The sequence below is a fragment of the Rhinoraja longicauda genome, chromosome 3 (assembly GCF_053455715.1).
Source record: "Rhinoraja longicauda isolate Sanriku21f chromosome 3, sRhiLon1.1, whole genome shotgun sequence".
Taxonomy (NCBI): domain Eukaryota; kingdom Metazoa; phylum Chordata; class Chondrichthyes; order Rajiformes; family Arhynchobatidae; genus Rhinoraja; species Rhinoraja longicauda.
Genome location: NC_135955.1, coordinates 37,789,013 through 37,811,184, shown reverse-complemented (window position 1 = coordinate 37,811,184; position 22,172 = coordinate 37,789,013). Strand labels below are relative to the sequence as shown.

General features: G+C 42.1%; 1 protein-coding gene across 1 annotated transcript; it reads right to left on the bottom strand.

Moving 5' to 3' along the window:
• Window positions 1-343: 343 nt before the first annotated feature.
• Window positions 344-21,164, bottom strand: LOC144591926 (leptin receptor overlapping transcript-like 1). Its single transcript, XM_078395953.1, has 4 exons — window positions 21,099-21,164; window positions 18,580-18,655; window positions 12,154-12,340; window positions 344-1,020 (listed from the first exon to the last, which is right to left on the bottom strand). Exons 1-4 carry the CDS (start codon window positions 21,112-21,114, stop codon window positions 904-906), a joined length of 396 nt encoding a protein of 131 aa, XP_078252079.1. The 5' UTR covers window positions 21,115-21,164; the 3' UTR covers window positions 344-903.
• Window positions 21,165-22,172: the final 1,008 nt, after the last annotated feature.

The following is a 22,172-nucleotide window of genomic DNA, read 5'->3' as shown; positions in this document are numbered from 1 at the left end:
CATGTGTCAAAAATCAAGCTTGTCAGAGGATGCAACTGATTAGTTAATAGGGCCAAGTAGATATTTTTAGTACATTTTAAGACAAAATAAAGATAAAGTGATTAGTACAATTTTAAAAGATAATTATTTTCTCTCCTCATTACATTTTGAAGTAAAGGAATCTTTTTTATAAATTAAAGGAGCTGCAGGGATAAGCCAGGTAATTATAAACTGGTGAATCTAAAATCTTTTGGTGAATAAATTATTGGAAACATTTCTAAGAGACAAGATTACAAGATTATTCCGCATATGGAAAGGCGGGAATTAATCTATGTTAATCAGAATTAATGGTTATAGGGAAACTTGTCTGAACAATTAGATTGGAATTTTAACGAAGGTGAATATGCTGAGACAAAAATAAATGTTATTTGTAAAGCCATCACAAGCATTTGACTTCATACCAATCTTTTATTAACAGCAAAGCTTAAATGTAATAGACATGTGACACAGGACCAACTTTCCAACACATCACTAAAATATTATTGCACATACAACCTATTTCTTTGTGTAAACAGTAGCTCAAAAAGGCAGTAATTTACATTATAAAATAATTTAAAGGGAAAAAATAGCTAATGAAAGCAAAAATGTAAATTCTTTAATAGGGGCTTTATTTACAAATCTGCATCTAGCTTTGTCCAGTTCCTCTTTAGCTGTAAATGTTAAAAATAAAAAGGGATATCAAATATAATTTAATAGCAAATAATATTTAAACTAGAAAGGGATGCAGTCTCCTGCAAGCATATATTTATGCAGTCCAACAAAGATGATTATCGGATGATAGTTGATATCATTGCATAGTTCCTTTTCGGTTTCTATGATTTCCAGGATACACTTCTTTCCAGTATTTGCTGGCATATGCATCTCTCACCATTGCTGCCAACTGAAGTCATCGTTCGTGCCAAAAACAACAAAAAATCCCAGAATGGTTGCAAAGATGATGATATTGCCCGTTAGTACCAGAGAACACGCTCCCCATTGAATCTGAAATGTAAAAAAATTACAAATTTGAAAGAAATTACATTACTGAAACTATTCATCTGTGATGTCCGTTAATGTCCAACATCATTTTGCTTTTATGTGTCGGAAAGAACTGCAGATGCTGGTTTAAATCGAAGGTAGACACAAAATGCTGGAGTAACTCAGTGGGACAAGCAGCATCTCTGGAGAGAAGGAATGGGCGTTGTTTCGGGTCGAGACCCTTCTTCCGACTGTCATCAGACTGTCATCAGTCTGAAGATGGGTCTGGACCCGAAACGTCACCCATTCTTTCTCTCCAGAGACGCTGCTTATCCCGCTGAGTTACTCCAGCATTTTGTGTCTACCATCATTTTGCTTTTGTTCTCATAACAACTTAGTGAACTAACATTCAGATTAATTTATATTAAGAGCACTATAATACAGTGCTATTTACATTCACATTTTCTGCATAACCTGGCTATTGATTTCTATAATGGGTGTAACATTTGTATTTCCTTTACAATGTTATGTGTAGGATGTAGGTTTGCTTTTAAAAAAATTATGAAATCAAATCTAGAGCACATACCAAACAGCAATGCTTATGGGCATTGCTCATAAAGAGGAAGATCATGGTAATCAAATTTGAACAATTCTCAGGATCTTAGAGATTGATGCCAACATTTTGTTTATTTGATTTCTAGAAGCTTTTGATAAATTTTGGTAATTAAACACCTAATTGACCTGAAAGCAAAATACTCTGTGTGATTGACACCCTAGAATAAAACAAAGTGCAAGTAATACTCATCAAGTCAGGTTGTGAAGAGAAAAAGAAAATTAATATTTCAATATAACAATCTTTCAAAAACTTGGAATGCTGGAATGTGAAATGCACTCTGGTTATTTTGCATAATTATTCTGCTTTTCCTAGTTATACTACATGGAGACTATTTTTGTGTTATTCATTCATTTTGTTTACTTCTTTTACCCTGCCTCATCACTGCTTTTATTATTTCATCTCTCCTACTTTCCACCCTATTGAGGATTTCCCCTTGTTCTCCGCTCTTTTATTCCTCTGCAATTTAAAATCTGTTTATCTTTTAACTATTCATAGATCGGTGGAACGTTCGTCCTACAATTATACAAAATGCCAGTGCAATTTTGGTCCCTTCAACTACAAAAGGATTTACTTACACAGACGGGGATCGCTGGGCGGCACGGACTTGGAGGGCCGAAAAGGCCTGTTTCCGGCTGTATATATATGATATGATGATGATAAAGAGTGCAATGGAAATTCACCAGACTGATTCCTAGGCTGGCAAGACAGGTATACAAGGAAAGATTGTTGAATATAGGCCTATTTCAATGGCCAATGCCTATTGTCTATTTGATTCAAAGTACAGAAGGGAGATCTCACTGAAATGAATAAAATTCTAACAGGGCCAAAAACTCCAAAGACGTACAGGTATGTAGGTTAATTGGCTGAGTAAATGTAAAAATTGTCCCTAGTGGGTGTCGGATAGTGTTAATGTACGGGGATCGCTGGGCGGCGCGGACTTGGTGGGCCGAAAAGGCCTGTTTCCGCGCTGTATATATATGATATGATATGATATATGATAAAAACGCCCGATAAATGGAGTGTTTTCATCTGGCAGAAGAATCTAAAATAATGATAATATATTTAGTTCTCAGATAAAATATGTCCAAGATGAACATTTGGAATTCTCTACCACAGAAGGTGGAGGAGGCCAAGTCACTGATTGTATTCAAGGAAATTGATACTTTTCCAGATTTAAAAGGCATCAAGAGTATATTACAAGCGGGAATATGGTCTTGTATAAAGGATAAGGCCTATGATTACTTTGAATTTGGAGAAGGTTGAGGAGCTGAATGGAAAGTTGGAACAAGAGATGGCCATGTTGCTGTATCACAAACCTGAAACAAACAGCATGTACATTTAGTAAAGGTTCAGACTAACAACGTGAGAGTCGATGTGGACAGCAAGAAATGTTTCACAATCTCAGGATCACTTCTGCATTTTATCTGCCACCTGTTAACATATTTGCATAAAGAACCACTCAAACTGATTTTTTTTCCAAAAACAGTTTGCTGCTGGTTTCAGAAAACAAGTGATTTGAAACAGGTATACATGTGGCAGATTTTGAATTGATGATTGCAATCCATAGATATTGAACAAATACATTTTTGTTAATTAATGGTATATGACCTTTGCTGGCAAGGCCAGCCTTCGATTCCCATTCCAATTGATCGTCAGCGTTGATTAGTAATGCTTTTTATTGAAGTATGGCAATCTATATGATGAAGATACAACATAGCACTGGTGGGTAGGGAGTTCCAATGAAGAAACAATTATATATTTCTAAGTCTGGATGCTGTGCAACTTGGGGCGTTCCCATGCACCAGTTGCTCTTAATCACAGAGCTATACAAAACAGAAGCAGGGTCTTCAGTCCACTTTGTCCATGCCGATGACATGACATACTGAACACGTCCCATTAGTCTGTATTTGGCCCACAAAGCTCTAAACCCATCATATCCATATATCTGTCCAATTTTTTTTTAAAGTCGTAACTGTACCTGCTTCTATAGCTTCCTCTGGCAGCACATTCCAGAAACGACTACCCTCCAGGTGAAAAAGATGGCCCCAAGCTCCATCTTAAATCTCTCCCCTCATTCCTTAAGTCCATGCCCTCAAGTTTTGGATGACAACTGTGTTTATTTTATCCAAGCCCCTCATGATCTTGTACATCTCAATAAGGTCACCTCTCAGCCTCTAAACTCCAAATAAAAAAGTCCCAGCATATCCAGTCTCTTCCTACAATTCAAGCCCACATAGCCCAGGTAACATTCTGGCAAATCCCTTCTGCACCCGTTCCAACCTAATGACAGGAAAATATTAGTCTGACGAGGGTCTTGACCCGAAATGTCACCCATTCCTTCTCTACCGAGATGCTGCCTGACCCGCTGAGTTACTCCAGCATTTTGTGTCTACCAACTTAATGACATCCTGCCAATAACTGGCTGACCAGAACTGCACATTGTAGTCCAAGTGTAGTCTCACAAAGGACATACAGCTGCATCAAGCTGTCCCAACTTTAATGTTTAATACCCTTGTCATCAAAAGCATGCATGCCAAAGGCCTCTGCACCACCCTACTCACACATTTCTTTTTTGAAATATTCTCACTGGTCCTACCATTCAATGTGTAGGTCCTGTGTGGTTTGACATACCAAAGTGCAATACCTCAAATTTGTTAAATTTCCATTTGCAAATACTTGGCCCAGCATCTCAACTGATCCAGGTCCTATGGTAAACTTCAATATCCTTCCAATCAACTATACCAACTATTATGGTGTCATCTGCAAATAAACTAACATTAATGATTTGGATCACAATATGATTAATGTATATAACATATAACAAAGAGTAGTGGACCCAGCTCTGACCTTGCGGCAATCCACTGGTCAGACCTCCAAACAGAGAAACAACCCTCCAAGACTCCTTCCTCCAAGATAATTTTGAATCCAATTGGCTACCTCACATTTGATTCCATGCAATCTAGTACAGAATCAGAGTACAAAAAAGAGATTACGAACCTTGTAAGCTGGTGCCAAAATAACCTCTCCCGCAATGTCAGCAAAACGAAGGACGTCTTATAGAGATATATAAGATCATGAGAGGAATACATAGGGTAAATATATAGTCTTTTACCCAGAGCAGGGAATCAAGAAGCAGACGACATAGGTTTAAGGTGAGGAGGGGGGATCGGAACCTGAGGGGTAACTTCTTTTACACAAAGAGTGGTAGGTATGTGGAATGAGCTGCCACGAGGTAGTTGAGGCATGTACTATCACAAAACTCAAAGGGCAGCAGGGTGCTACAGCAGTAGAGTTGCTGTCTCACAATGCTAGAGACGCGGGTTCGATCTGACTGCAGGTGCTATATCTATGGAGTTTGTACATTCTCCTTGTGATCGCATGGGCTTTCTCCAGGAGCTCCGGTTTCCTCCCACACTCCAAAGACATGCAGGTTTGTAGGTTAAATATCTTTAGTAAGAATTGTAAATTGTCCCTAGTGTGTTGGATAGTGCTAGTGTAAGGGGATACTTGGTTGGCGCGGACTTGGTGGGCTGAAGGGCTGTTTCTGCGCTGTATCTGTAAACTAAACTAAACATTTAAACAATTGGATTTTAGACAAGTACATGGATAGGATAGGTTTAGTGGGATATGGGCCAAACACAGGCACATGGGACTAGTATAGATGGGGCATGTCGGTCCGTGTAGACAACTTGGGTTGAAGGGCCTGTTTCCATTCTGTGTGACTTTCTATTACTCAGTTCGTGTTGGGTAGCATGTTAAAGGAGAAAAGAGGTAAAAAGGCTAGAAGGGATTTCTAAATCAGAGATTTTGCAGCTGAGGGCAATACTGTCAATGGTGAAGCAATTTAGTCTGGGGATGAACAGGATGCTGGAAATGGAGAAACAAATTCTCTCAGTAGCTGTGAGGATGATGGCAATTAGAAAGAAAAGGCTGAGTGAAGTCATATAGGAACTTGAAAAAAAAGACTAAGTTAATAGTGTAGCAGACGTAAATAGTCTGAGTGGTCTACTCGATTCTACATATCTTCCCGTCAGTTTCTATTCTAATCCATATGCATCTTCCCATCTTTATTTTTCTCTCTGTTACATGTTAATGAATTATACAAAATATTAAACATTCATATCTATTGCGCCAGAATTTATCAAACAGACTATGTAGACACAAATTCTTATCAAAATTAATGATTGGGCTTGGTTACTCCATGCCCCAGAACCTATTCTGTACACCAGTTATGAACACCATCTCCATACTGGATCCAATGTTTTGCACTGTACTGCTAGTACTTGTGACAGAGCCAGCCAGCTAGAAACTCTTGTCATATACACCTCCAGCATGGAGGCTTCTCAGGACCATGTATGGCATGAATAAGATAATGGAAAAACAGGGAACATTTAAGGGGGATGCAAACTAATTCCTACCATATAATAAAGAAGTTAAATGGGCATTTTTGAAGAACTGTGCACATGAATTTGGCATTTCACCAAAAAGCTGCCCATGTGTAGACACAGACTCTGGTTTTACCTCCCACTCTGCCATCTTATGGGAAAACTATAATTCTGAGAACCGGGCAGCTTTGGCTGATTGTGCAATATACTCAAACAGTATAATTTCCACTCCACATGAGCATTGACACACTGTTAAATAACCATGCAAAGCCAGCTGTTCCTATGACATTAAATGAGTTAAAAGAAAGCCAACCTTATCGCTGGTCATTTTGACAATTTCTAGACTATCAGTGCCAAGCACCCACATTTTTTTTCATGGGAAACTGCAATGGCCATCCCTAGTGCCTGAACACTATATCGTGGAGTGGTAGACCTAGAAGTAAAATGTGTCCTGTGAAAAGATACCAACAATTGAACTTGGGAATTATTGGTCATGTCATACTAAAGCAGTGGATTAAAATCGGCTTGATCAGTCTAGCCCGGTCCAGAAGCATGAAGATACAATGGGCTGCAGACTAGAGTCACCTACATTTCTATTACTGACTTCATAATGATATTTTATTATTTATAGACTTTTTTAGGATGTTTGTCAGTGCCACATTTAATGCCCATTCCCAATTAGAGAACATGGTGGTGAGCAGTCTCCTTAAATTGCCGCAGTTCTGAAGATACTCAAATATTCTGTAGGTGGGGAATTTCAAGATTTCGACCCAACATTAATGGCAATATATTTCCAAATGTGTATACTATGCAACTTCATTAGGAACCGTGAGGTAGTGATGGGCCCATGCACTCACTCTCCTTATCCTTTTGCTGATGAAAGCTGCAAGTTTGGGAGGTGCTGTGGGGAAATCTAGACAAATAACTACAGTGCATTTTGTAGAGGGGGAGGTTCTTTCTTTTAGTTTAGTTTATAGAGATACAGCACGGAAACAGGCCCTATGGCCCACCGATTTTGCAACAACCAGCAATCACCGCATACTAGGAACAATTTTACAATTATACCAAGCCAAATAACCTACAAACCTGTAGGTCTTTAGAGTGTGGGGGGGGAAATGGAGATTCCAGAGAAAACCCACGCAGGTCATGGGGAGACCATTTGCAAAAGACAAACTCCGTACAGACAAGCACCCGTAGTCAGGATCGAACCCGGGTCTCTGTCTTTGCAAGGCAGCAACTGTCACCGCCTTTCATTTCTATTAGTTTCCTATCCCTTCATCACTTTCTTCTGCTTGTCCCATACTGTACATTAACTTGCAGAAAATCTAAGTAAAAATGTATAAACATAATATTAGTGGTGGAAGTATCACAAAGGTGCATTTTTCACCACTGGTAATGGTTTAGATGGTCAGTTATTGAAAATATGCAGTCAGCATCACCATCTTCCACACAAGTCTTAGTTTTTCAGAGGATGCCAATAGGCTAAATCAGAATGTGTCTTATCATCTTTAAAGTGGAGGAAACCATTTTAGGATTGCTGCTTTTAGATCTAGTTATTATAGGCACGATGATGTCCAGGTACAATTTAACTAGCGTTTTATGAGGACAGAATTTATAGGAGTTTCTTGGAGATAATGAAATGTATGCTAGTTCCCAGAATGCCAAAAACAATTGGGATGAATGCCCCATGTGTTACCTTTTGCAAAATTTCTCAACTTTATGCAACTCATTTTTTGTTTACATTTCATAATTTATTTGAGGAAGAAGTCCAATGATTTATGTATCAATATGCACACTGCTTATTCCCACAAATGGCATTGATAAATGGCCTGATAATTTGTGTTTCCTGATATTGATTTCATTTAAGTCCTTAAGCCAATGTCAATTTTCAAAATAAGCTGAATATTCAAAGAACGTTTTCTATTCTACCTGTTTCCATCTCCACAGATGTCGTCTGGTTGTTGAGCAGTTCTAGCTCAAATATTTTTGCTAGCTGTCCAGAAACTTCAATACAATAGTTTGCTTCTGTGCTAAGCTATACAACCATGCTCCAGATCCAAGTTATCTATCAACACCATTTGGTTATTCAGTTGAAAATAAAGTAAGTATACTTTATGTTCTCCACAGCTCTGGATACATCAATACTTCTGACCTTAGTCCCATGAATGCATTCCACTTCCACCCTTCACATTAGCAATATGCACTATTGCAGGTAATCTTCTACATCAGTGCAGAAGTGAAATTCACCACATCGGCTCAGGAGGTAATCATAATTCACCAACAAAACTTGAATCAAGAAGGGGTTTAAAGAAGAAAGCCAAGTGCTAATTTAATGATGGGTCAAACACAGTAAAACAGCAGAGATGATAGAAACAAGGGAGGCTAACAAATAAAACTGCAAAAGTATCAATAACATTGATTCAAGGAGAACGTGGAGAATATAAATGGATGAGAATTACTTTCTGGAGTCAAATGCATTTAAATAGACAAGGGCTGATTAGGGATGGTCAGCATGGTTTTGTACGTGGACAATCACGTCTCACAAATTTGATTCATTATTTTGAAGATGTGACCAACAAGGCTGATGAAGGCTTGGATTTCAGCAAAGCATTTGACTGAAATATATGGATTTCAGCAAAGCATTTGACAAGATTCCACATGGTAGGCTGCTCTGGAAGGTTAGATCGCATGGGATCCAAGGAGATCTAGCCAACTGGATTGAAAGTTGGCTTCATGGAAGGAAGCAGAGGGTGATGGTGGAAGATTGTTTTTCAGTGTAGCCCAATGACTAGTAGTGTGTCTCAGGGTTCGGTGTTGGCCCAATGCTGTTTGTCATCCATATCAATTATTTGGATGAGAACATACAAGGCATGATTAGTAAGTTTCCAGATGATACTAAAGTAGGTGATATTGTAGATCGTGGTTGTCAAAAATGTCTTGATCTGTTTGGCAGGTGGGCTGAGGAATAGTTAATGGAGTTTAATATAGAGAAGTGCGAAGTGTCACATTTTGGGAAGTCAAACCAAGGCAGGATCTACACAGTGAATGGCAGTGCTCTGGGGAGTATTGTAGAGGGATCTAGGAGTGTAGGCACATAGTTCCTTGAAAGTGGCATCATAAGTAGATAGTGTGATCAAGAAGACTGTCAGCACATTGGCCTTCATCAGTTTGACTATAGAAGTTAGGAGGTCATGTTACAGTTGGAGCCACATTTAGAGTATTGTGTTGAGTTACGGTTGCCCCAATAAGGGAAAGGCTGTAAAGGATGCAGAAAAGATTTAGAAGGATGTTACCAGGACTTAAGGGCCTGAGCTATAGGGAGAGGTTGAACAGGCTAGGACTTTATTCTTTGGAGTGCAGGAAGATGGGGGTGATCTTATAGAGGTGAATGAGATCATGAGAGGAATGGATAGGGTAAATGTACAATCTTTTACCCAGAGTAGGGGAATCGAGAACCATAGAAATATAGAAAATAGGTGCAGGAGAAGGACATTCAGCCCATCGAGCCAGCACCACCATTCATTGTGATCATGGCTGATCATCCACATTCAGTAACCTGTGCCCAATTTCTCCCCATATACCTTGATTCCACTAGTCCCCAGAGCTCTATCTAACTTTCTCTTAAATTCATCCAGAGATTTGGCCTCCACTGCCCTCTGTGGCAGAGAATTCCACAAATTCACAACTCTCTGGGTGAAAAAGTTCCTTCTCACCTCAGTTTTAAATGGCCTCCCCTTTATTCTAAGACTGTGGCCCCTGGTTTAGGACTCCCCCAACATTGGGAACATTTTTCCTGCATCTAGCTTGACCAGTCCTTTTATAATTTTATATGTCTCCTCTCATCCTTCTAAACTCCAGTGAATACAAGCCTAGTCTTTTCAATCTTTCCTCATATGACAGTCCCGCCATCCCGGGGATCAATCTCGTGAACCTATGCTGTACTGCCTCAATTACAAGGATGTCCTTCCTCAAATTAGGAGACCTAAACTGTGCACAATACTCCAGATGTGGTCTTACCGGGGCCCTATACAACTGCAGAAGAACCTCTTATCTCCTATACTGAAATTCTCTCGTTATGAATTCCAACATGCCATTAGCTTTCTTCACTGCCTGCTGTACCTGCACGCCAAATTTCAGTGACTGGTGTACAAGAACACCCAGGTCTTGCTACACTTCCCCCTTACATAACCTGACACCATTGAGATAATAATCTGCCTCCTTGTTTTTGCCGCCAAAGTGGATAACCTCACATTTATCTATATTATACTGCATCTGCCACGCATCTTTCCACTCGCTCAACTTCTCCAGGTCACCCTGCAACCTCCTAACATCCTCTTCGCAGTTCACACTGCCACCCAGCTTTGTGTCATCTGCAAACTTGCTAGTTACTTCCAATTCCTTCGTCCAAATCATTAATACATAAACAGTTGTGGCCCCAACACCAAGCCTTGCGGCACTCCACTCGCCACTGCCTGCCATTCTGAAAAGGACCCGTTTACTCCTACTCTTTGCTTCCTGTTTGCCAACCAATTCTCTATCCATGTCAACACCCTACCCCCAATACCATGTGCTCTAATTTTGCTCACCAATCTCCCGTGTGGGACCTTATCAAAGGCTTCTGAAAGTCTAGATATACTACATCTGAAAGAGTTTAAGTATTTACAAAAGAAACAGGTCACCAAATGGTTGCCGGCTTCTACTTGCACATTGTAAATTGCTTAGCTAAGCAGAAAAAGATAAAGCTGTGTCTAACCTTGAGAAGTACAGCACGTACTTTTACGGAAAAAACCTGACCTTTAGTTGGCTTTGCTGAAAAAAAGAATAAGCTGAGATTGCTTCATTTCGAAAAAAAACCTGACCTACTGATGACTTCTTAATACCTTATATGGACATGGTCTTATTTCTTTCACTACCTTGTATGGGCATGATGTGAGTGGTGCCACCTCATTTACTGATAAGAAAAAGATATAAGGATACTGTTTTGTCCTTTGTTTCGGTGAGTGGGACACGAGTCGAGCTTGGGTGTCTGAATACACCCGGTGCTGATCTCCCCACTCCCGCCCGCCTGGCGTAATAAAGACTTTACTGTTTTACCACTAACCTTGTTGCATTGTTGTCTGTCTAGAGAAAACAAACTTTAACACATCCACTGGCTCCCCTTCATCCATTTTACTTGTCACATCCTCAAAAAATTCCAGAAGATTAGTCAAGCATGATTTCCCTTTCATAAATCCATGCTGACTTGGACTTATCCTTTTACTGCTATCCAAATGCACCGTTATTACCTCTTTAATAATTGACTCCAGCATCTTCCCCACCACCGATGTCAGACTAACTGGTCTATAATTCCCCGTTTTCTCTCTTGCTCCTTTCTTGAAAAGTGGGATAACATTAGCTATCCTCCAATCCCCAGGAACTGATCCTGAATCTATTGAACATTGGAAAATGATCACCAATGCGATCACTATTTCTAGAGCAACCTTCCTGAGTGCCCTGGGATGCAGACCATCAGGCCCTGGGGATTTATCAACCTTCAGTCCCATCAGTCTACCCAATACTATTTCTCGCCTAATGCAAATTTCTTTCAGGTCCTCTACCCCCCTAGATTCTCTGTCCTCCAGTGCATCTGGGAGATTGTTTGTGTCTTCCTTAGTGAAACCAAAGGACATAGGTTTACGGTGACAGGGGAAAAGATTTAATAGGAACGCAATGGGCATCTTTTTCTTCGCTAGGTATATGGAACAAGCTGCTGGAGAAGACACTTGACAAAGGTACTATCAGAACATTTAAGAAACATTTAGACAGGTACATGGATAGGGTAGATATTGAAGGATATGGGCCAAACACAGGCAGGTGGGACTAGAGTAAATGGGACATGTTGGTCAGCGTGAGCAAGTTGGGTCGAAGAGCCTGTCTTCACGCTGTATGACTCTATGACTAAATGAACGCATTGAGAAAAAAGTTGGGAAAACTGAAGTATTAATTGAGTGAGGTAAAACATGGTAGCCTGGCATGACGTAACAAAAATGGCAGCTACATATAATACTTCTGCAATAAATCAGTGTTTTATTAGATAATATAAATGGGAAATGTGATGTATCAATTTGTCTCACATGTGCATATAAAAGTATTCAGAATCATTTCAATTATACTCACCAGCGTTGCTCGAGCAAAAATTATAGGCAGCCCAAAAGCTGAGACGACTATGCCTGTGGTGAGAAATATGGCAAGTTCTTTGCAAGCACTGCTTGCTGCATCAGTGTCAGCAACTACTCTTGTTGCTATGCAGTATGGAATTGGAGAGATAATGTAAAAGAAAAGAACAAATAGTGGCCAGTATTTGCTGAAATAGAAAAAGGAAGAAGACAGGAAGAGAGTGAACTTTAAAACATATTCTATGTCCTTGGTAAATGCTCAGCAGAATATAATAAGGCATCATTTTTCCATTGCTTCATAATGACTATGGCTGTTACATGGATTATCTATATACTAAAGCTCTCGTTTGTTTGTCTGTTCCTGAACTACAGCCAAAACGGCACACGATAGCACTACAATTTTAGGCCCACCTTACTCACTGTTGTCCGTTTGGGCCCAACGGGTCCACTTGGTCTAGTTGTGCATTAAATCTTTTATCATGTCATGCCAAGATTATTTTATTACACAATAATCTCCTATAATCCAACCTGCTTGGGATTTTGATGGTACTGGATTAGCAAATTTTCTGGTTTATTGGATGCTATTGTCTATATATTTACCTTTAAAAAATATATATATTACATAGTATTGTAATACATTTCCAGTGAATCAGGCAGGTTTAAAAAAAGCATGAGAACCGGGGCTCTGGGTGAGTTGAATGGAGGTGTGGCAAACATAACCTGGTGAGCCAGATGCCAAACGATTGGGATCTACAAATGATCCGATCACAAATCATCAAAGTTTTACTGTTTTGAACATTTTCATCAGTGCAGGTAAATCGGGAAATATCACTTCAGTTTAAAAGTAATTAGCAACTAACCCAAGTTATTGTAGAATCACAGAATTATAGTATATAAGGATGCATACTAAAAGATTAATAGGAACATAAGATAAGTGCATGTCAAGAAAACAATTGTCAAAAATGAAAGGGTGGGACTACTTAACAACCCAAGCGGAAATCTCATGAAGGTACAAAGGATAACTAAGGTACTTAATTTAAACTGTATTCTGAACTATTAAAGACATTTGTTAAAGTACCAAAATATATGCTTATTAATAATACTCAAACCTGTGAAATTAAATATACAACAGCAACATGGTTACAAAATATGCTGTGAAGCTGAAAGACCAGTTTATGAGAGCAGGAAGTATATAATAATAATAATAATAATCCATTTATTTTATATAGCGCCTTATCGCATGCTCAAAGCGCTTTACAGAAACAATTAACATAGAAACAAACAGACAAACTATCCTGACGGAAAAGCGGCGAATACACAACGCCAGCGTCCTCTCACGTCAGGGTCCGGCAGTAGACATTAAAAAGCACAGGACACACAGATATAATTTTTTACACAAAACAGCCATCACAGTGATTGCTCTAGGCATACCCTCACTGTGATGGAAGGCAAAGTCTTATCTCCTCCTCATTCTTCTCCCGTGGTGCCACGAGGTGATCGAGGCTCCCAACTTTTTGAAGCCCCCACCGGGCGATGGAAAGTCCCAGGGCCGAGCCGAGCAGGCCGATGAAAGTCCTGAGCCCCCACCGGGCGATGGAAAGTCCCAGGGCCGAGCCGAGCAGGCCGATGAAGTCCTGAGCCCCCACCGGGCGATGGAAGGTGCTGCGGCCGAGCCATGCAGGGTGATGAAGGGCCTGCGAGCGGGTCGATCGTACCTCGCGCTTCTGGGCGGTCGAAGCTGCTACGGCTGGAGCTCCCAAAAGCCGGTCACCAGCCAGGGACCTGCGAACTCCCGATGTTGCGGTCTGCAGGGCCCACGGCCGAAGCCTCCGAGATGGTAAGTCCAGGCCCTGCGACCGGAGTCTTTGAGGTCGATCCCAGCTGGAGGCCGCCGACTCCACGATGTTAGGCCATAGCACGAACGGAGATACGACACGGTAAAGGTCGCATCTCCGTTGAGGAGGAGATTTGAAAAAAGGTTTCCCCCAACCCCCACAGTGCTGTTCATGCGTGTCAATGTTGGCACACGCTGCTCTTTTTGTAAAGATTAATGGCTTAGATGTTCAGAGTGTTTCCTTAAGATTTATCAGGTGTTGCAAACCTTAGAAATGTACAGTGAGAAGGTTATTAACATACTTTAGGAAGACGCTCTGTAAAATGGGCAGATTTCTCAGATAAAATTTAATGTTGGAAAATTTGGGGTTTTTTTAAGGAAAAATGATGAGAGGTAAGATAAATAGAATATTATAAATTTATAGGGACCATAAGACGAGAGACATTTAGGCGTTTATACACAAATCTTTGTTAACATGTTAAATTGATGGAATTGCTAATAAAGCCTGGGATCCTGTTGGCTTTCTAGACATGGAGTACCAAAGCAAGGAAGTTATGTCCAACTTTCACAAACTGATTAAACCTCAGCTAGAGTATTGTCCGTGTTTCAGCTGAGGTTTAAACATTTATCATACCCTGGGGGATTATGCAGAGTAGAAAAACTATAATGGCACAAAGGGTGTTGCTTATCTGTGTTCTAGAGCAGGGAACATTAATGGTAATTTAACAGCAGGCTGTAAATTTATGAAGGCCTCTTATAAGAGTCAATAGGAATAAATTACTTTCACACACACGGGTGTAACTAAAGGATATAAGTAAAATGGTATGATAACAAAAGCAAGCAGACACCCTACATAGAGAGTTATGATGGAAGCAAATTCAACAGTAAATCTCAAAAAAAGATTCATAGAACCATACAGCATGGAAAAGAGGTCTTTCAGTCCACTTTGTACATGCTGATCGTGACGCCTATCTACATTAATCCCATTCACCTGTATTAGAGCTGTATTCCTCTCCACCTGCATCCACTGTAGCACAGTAGTAGACTTGCTGCCTTACATCTCCACAGACTGGTTCGGTCCTGATCTTGGGTGCGATCCTGAACTTGGGAGCTGCCTGTATGTAGTTTGCACGTTCTCCCTGTGTTTCCTCTGAATGCTTCGATTTCTCTCCCACATTCCAATAATGAGCAGGTTGTTCGCTTTATTGGTTTCGGTAGTGTGTGGGGTGCAAAACTGGAATAACAAAGAACTAGTGTATGTCGAATTGGTGTTCGGCGTGGACTTGGTGGGCCAAAGTGCCTGTTTCCTCACTGTGTCTCTAAACTAAACCTTTCCTATCAAATTACCTGTATACGTGCCTTTTAAAAGTTTACTATCTCAACTTACAAAAAAAATCTTCATGTTTGTGGAAAAAGAAAAGTGGGCAGAGACTAATAAGGTGGTTTTGCTATAAAGTGTGTTTCCATGCTGTGAATTGGATATAAAGTGAGAGATGAATTGGGGAAAACTGCTTGTGTTACATGGGCCACATTGGTGACAATATAATTTCGATCGGGATCCGAAAAACCACTTAAAAGTTGCTTTGTCAATTGACAGAAAAAAAATGCTGTCTTGGGGGAAAAAAACTGTTTCTACGTAACCTCCTTGCAATAATCAAACATTATTGTCTCTTAACAACAAACGTACCTTAACTGGAGGTGGCCATAGAAATTGTAAAGCAACCGCTTCTATTGACACTTATATAATGATACTCTGTTCAACAATGTAACATATGGCCATTAACATTACCTGTACAATAATAAAAATAAACTTATTGCAATTGAAAAGTCCTTTATTTTTGAAAATCCTGTGGGAAAAATAACTTTATCAAGTCTGAAACTGTCTAGTCCTTAATCCCTTTACCCATTGATGCAGTTGTTTGATACCACGATTTTCTATAACACAAACACTCTTAGGAATGTAACTATCCATTGTAACAGAACTATATTTTATTTTTAGACAGACAAAGCCCAACTCCCCTATTTCTGTGAGATATGGATTAATGATTCAGCACAAGACAGCAAAAACACAACACACAGGGTTTTGATTCATAGCAAGATCTCGTATTTACTTTCAGTTCCCTTTTAGTTGCATTTATCTCAACTAGAATGACATGTCAAAATAGCTTGAAATAATTGATTTGCCATATTTCTCCTGTCGCAATTGGGAACAAATTAAATTTGTAACTTCTCTACTTCTATACACAGCATTTCTCAAGCATCACTTTTGAGGATTAGATTGTATTTTGTGAAGCATTAGGATGATATCCCCACTGAAAGCTGGCTACTATCAGCCTAGAATGATAAGATGAAAATCTCCTTTGACAGTTGATTTTAATAGTTCTGTGTGAAAAGAGGTGGAGAAGTTTCTGCCATTGCCAAGTGACATATGTTGCCAGCACTAAATTTTAAAAAATGCATTCATTCTGTTCCTTTTTCGATCTCAGCATGTCCAAAAGTGCTCTGAGGTGTTACCACTGATTAAATCTAAAAGAAAACAGCGGCCAAACTGTCATAAAGCAAGTTCTCACAACTGGTAATGTGATCCTGATAATATTTTACTTCTTTTAAAAGAGTAATGTTCATTCAAGGGTAAATGTGGAGACACAAGAGGTGCAGATGCCAGAATATTGAGCAGAAATCAGTGCTGGAGAAGCAGGATTTGAAACTATTACCCTTTTGCCTCAGAGGTCAGAACTACCAGCAAGCCAAGACCAACTCAATTTACCAATGAATGGCAGTGAACTTGAAATCTCATACAGAAGGGAGCATAGAACTTAAGGTGCGAGAGAAGAGCATTTTCCTACTGGACCCTTAGAAATGAGGACATGACTAAATGCAGTGGGGTCTTTACTACTAATCATGAATTCCATTGACTCCATTTATACCTCACACAGCCTCATCAAGGCATCCAGCATAATCAAGGACGAGTTGCATCCTGGCCATTCCCTCTTTTCCCCACTCCCATCGAGCAAAAGGTATAGAAGCTTGAAAATGCACACCTCCAGATTTCTTCCCAGCTATTATCAGGCGACTGAACCATCCTACCATAACTAGAGAGCAGTCCTGAACTATCTACCTCATTGGAGACCTTCAGGCTATCTTTGAACGGACTTTACTGGCTTTATCTTGTTTTTTAGACTGTTAATTTATTGAATTTTGGTTTATTATAAATTATCTATGCGCATTGTGTTTATGCTGCTTCAAATAAGAATTTAATTATTCTGTTGTAATTACATATGACATTTAACTCTCATCGCTCGTGAGCTTGGAGGTTTATTTTTATCCTGTTTCCACTTGGGTACATCTGACAGTAACGACCAGCAACACAGTGAAAACGATCACTGTGCCCTCCACTGCTGCCCAATTCATGGCAATCAACTCCACAAGCAGCACCCTCCAATATCATATCATATCATATATATACAGCCGGAAACAGGCCTTTTCGGCCCTCCAAGTCCGTGCCGCCCAGCGATCCCCGTACATTAACACTATCCTACACCCACTAGGGACAATTTTTACATTTACCCAGCCAATTAACCTACATACCTGTACGTCTTTGGAGTGTGGGAGGAAACCGAAGATCTCGGAGAAAACCCACGCAGGTCACGGGGAGAACGTACAAACTCCTTACAGTGCAGCACCCGTAGTCAGGATCGAACCTGAGTCTCCGGCGCCGCATTCGCTGTAAAGCAGCAACTCTACCGCTGCGCTACCGTGCCGCCAAATAATTTTAGTTGCAATGATCCTCTGAGCCATTCTACAGAAACTGTCTACACCGTGGCTTAAAGTGGCCACACGTCATCAAACATACAGCTACTCAGCTCAATTAGTCACTGGAGTATCCTCTGGTCCCCTCCCACACTAATTTAATGTTTAATTTTCTGGTCCCATCCCAATTAATTCGGGTTTTTTTTTACATCCTCTCTTACATTCTATCTCATTTAAGCAATCAAACAAAAAATCAAGAGATACTGTTAAATAAACAAAGCAAAAATGCCGATAGCAGCAAACATAAAGCATTCCTGACCCCTGTCCCAAACATCCATACAATCACCACATTAAACGTTCAGCTAAAAAAATCACACAACAAATTAGTGTGAATATTAGCTGAATGTGCAAATCAGGATTGTGTTGATGTAGATAAATATTACCGGATAGTGATGTCGACAAATGAAAAGGTCGATTTTGATACACAAATGTCATCAAGAGGCAGGGGGAAACGGGAGGGGGGGGGGCAGAGGGAGGGAGAGAGAGAGTGGGAACATGGTATTGATCAAGATCAACCGCGATTGCACTGAATGGCTGAGCAGCTCAAAGGGCCAAATTACTTATTCCTGCTCCCCTTTCTACATTTCTCTGAGGAGATGGACCCCAAAGAGCAAATCATCTTTCTTTTGAACCTCGTTTTAAACCCTGTAATTCTTTTTTTAATCTCCTACTGAAATCAAAACCAATTAAACTTCCATTATATAAAAACAATTTTCAATTAAAGGGAGTAATTGACAAACATCTCCCTGAATTAGTGATGAAAACGTGGTACACATTGTTTACTTGTACTCCGGAAGGGCACATCCAAGCATCAGAAACATCAGTCCAATGGCTCCACCAAATGACAGGCTGATCAAAGCTGGAAAAAGTAACGTGACAAAGCATGATAGTCTGTGAAATGGCAACACCCACCTTGTAAACTTCACAATGGGGTTGCTAAACACTTTATCACCCCCTCCCATTCCCATACTGACCTTTCTGTCCTGGGCCTCCTCCATTGTCAAAGAGTTAGGCCCAGCGGAATTTGGAGGAACAGCACCCCATATTTCGCTTGGGGAGCTTACCCTCAGCAGTATATTGACTTCTCTAACCAAGTAATTCTTTGCTTCCCTCTCTCTTCATCCCTCCCCCTTCCTAAGATCCAAAATGCTGGAGTAGCTCCACGGGACAGGCAGCATCTCTGGAGAGAAGGAATGGGTGATGTTTCGGGTCATGACTCTTCTTCGACCTGAAACGTCACCCATCCCTTCTCTCCAGAGATGCTGTCTGTCCCAGTTATTCCAGTATTTTATGTCAATCTTCAGTTTAAAGCAGTATCTGTAGTTCCTTCCTACACATTCCCCCCCCCCCTTTCTAGTTCTCCGGTGAGTCTGCCTGTCCCCGATTAACTTTTATCTCTGTATGCTTCGTTATCACCTTCTCCTAGCTAACAATGATCTATTCTGCATTTTCCTTGAACTCCATCCCCTTTGATGTCTCGTTTTCACACCTTACGCTTCTTTACCTCTGTCTCCCTCTCCCCACAGTCTGAAGAAGGGTCTCGACCCAAAACGTCACCCATTCCTTCTATCCAGAGATGCTGTCTGCCCGTCTGCTGAGTTACTCCAGCATTTTAGGTCTATCTTCACAATGAACACATTCCTTCTGATCTACAGACGTTTATAACTTGCGTAATTTAAGTTCGTTTTGTCTTTAAATTGTATGTGAACACCTTTAATGAAACTTCCAACAAACTAGGCTTCTTTCCACAGGCCACAGAAAAGAAAATGTTTCATTTCACAATGGCAGAGGTGGTGAGCATGGGGAATGTGGGAAGATGGAGGGGAGGAAAGCGGGAACGGAGTTGGGGGGAGGAAGAAAATGGGGGTGAAGAGAGAAGATGGGGTGAGGAGTGAAGATGGGGTGGGGAGTGAAGATGGAGATGGGGAGTGAAGATGGGGTGGGGAGAGAAGATGGGGGTGGGGAGTGAAGATGGGGATGGGGAGTGAAGATGGGGGTGGGGAGTGAAGATGGGAGTGGGGAGTGAAGATGGGAGTGGGGAGTGAAGATGGGAGTGGGGAGTGAAGATGGGGTGGGGAGTGAAGATGGGGATGGGGAGTGAAGATGGGGTGGGGAGTGAATATGAGGGTGGGGAATGAAGATGGGGGTGGGGAGTGAAGATAGGGGTGGGGAGTGAAGATGGGAGTGGGGAGTGACGATGGGGTGGGGTGTGAAGATGGGGATGGGGAGTGAAGATGGGGTGGGGAGTGAATATGGGGGTGGGGAATGAAGATGGGGGTGGGGAGTGAAGATAGGGGTGGGGAGTGAAGATGGGAGTGGGGAGTGACGATGGGAGTGGGGAGTGAAGATGGGGGGTGGGGAGTGAAGATGGGGTGGGGAGTGAAGATTGGGGATGGGGAGTGAAGATGGGGGGTGGGGAGTGAAGATGGGGAGTGAAGATGGGGTGAGGAGTGGAGATGGGGTGGGGAGTGAAGATGGAGATGGGGAGTGAAGATGGGGTGGGGAGTGAAGATGGGGGTGGGGAGTGAAGATGGGGTGGGGAGTGAAGATGGGGTGGGGAGTGAAGATGGGGGTGTGGAGTGAAGATGGGGGTGGGGAGTGAAGATAGGAGCGGGGAGTGAAGATGGGAGTGGGGAGTGAAGATGGGAGTGGGGAGTGAAGATGGGAGTGGGGAGTGAAGATGGGGATGGGGAGTGAAGATGGGGTGGGGAGTGAAGATGGGGTGAGGAGTGAAGATGGGAGTGGGGAGTGAAGATGGGAGTGGGGAGTGAAGATGGGAGTGGGGAGTGAAGATGGGAGTGGGGAGTGAAGATGGGAGTGGGGAGTGAAGATGGGGTGAGGAGTGAAGATGGGGTGAGGAGTGAAGATGGGGGTGGGGAGTGAAGATGGGAGTGGGGAGTGAAGATGGGAGTGGGGAGTGAAGATGGGGGTGGGGAGTGAAGATAGGGGTGGGGAGTGAAGATGGGAGTGGGGAGTGACGATGGGAGTGGGGAGTGAAGATGGGATGGGGAGTGAGGGCGGGGGTGGGGAGTGAAGATGGGGATCGGGAGTGAAGATGGGAGAGGGGAGTGAAGGCAGGGGTGGGGAGTGAAGATGAGGGTGGGGAGTGAAGATGGGGGGTGGGGAGTGAAGATGGGGGGTGGGGAGTGAAGATGGGGGGTGGGGAGTGAAGATTGGGGGTGGGGAGTGAAGATGGGGGTGGGGAGTGAAGATTGGGGGGGGTGGGGAGTGAAAGTGAGGGTGACCATGAACGGCCATGAGGAGAGCGCCATGAGCCGGGCTCTCATTCACATCTCACTCACCTTTGATGCCCGCCATGGCCACAACAACAAACTCCACTTCCGGGAGCCCCTTCACCCGCCGCTCCCCCACCGGCTGACGCAACATCCGGAGTGCTATTCCCGCCGCCGCCGCCGCAGCCCCGGTCGCAGGCGCCGCCGCTGCTGTCCTGGTCTCAGGCGGCCGCAGCTGCTGCCGCCACCCAGTACCCGGCTCTCCAGACACAGCACAGGCCCTTGACGACGGTCTTTGGCCATATTTGTTCATCTCAGTAAAACATTGCAGACTTGTGGAAATGTAAATGACTATAATTGAGCGTCACCTTCCACTGATCCGGATAGATAGCTGCAGCCAGTGGAATCGACAGAATCGTCATTCACACGGAACTATACAGCCCCCTCGTTTTATTGAGAGGAACAAATTTCGACTGAGCTTTTTGGAGACGCTGAAGTTTCGAAATGGTCCAGAATTTGGAGGCTTGAATGTTCTGCGCCGACTATTGCGCCAAGTTAAACTAATCCCATCTTCCTTCATGTGGTCCACATTGCTCTGTTCCCTGCCTGTTCAACTGTGACTAAATGCCTCATACATAATAATAATAATAATAATGCATTACATTTATATAGCGCTTTTCAAACACTCAAAGACGCTTTACAGGGATTACTAGAACATAGAGAAGAAAATAAATAGATAAATAAGTAAACGAACAAAAAGGAGACAGAAGGTGAGGTGACGGTCAGTGTTTGAAGGCAGTGCTGAACAGGTGAGACTTCAGTGATGTTTTGAATGTGGTGAGTGAGGAGGAGTCTGACGGTTTGGGGTAGTGAGTTCCAGAGGGTGGGAGCAGCGATGGAGAAAGCCCTGTCCCCCCAGGATCTGAGTTTGGTCCGGATGGGGGGACGGGACAGGAGGTTGGCAGCAGCAGAGCGGAGGGTGCAGGTGGGAGTGTACCTGTGGAGGAGGTCAGTCAGGTAGGATGGGGCCAGGTTATGGAGGGCTTTGTAGGTCATGAGGAGGATTTTGTACTGGATTCTCTGGGGGATGGGGAGCCAGTGGAGCTTGTAAAGGACGGGGGTGATATGGTCACGGATCGGGGA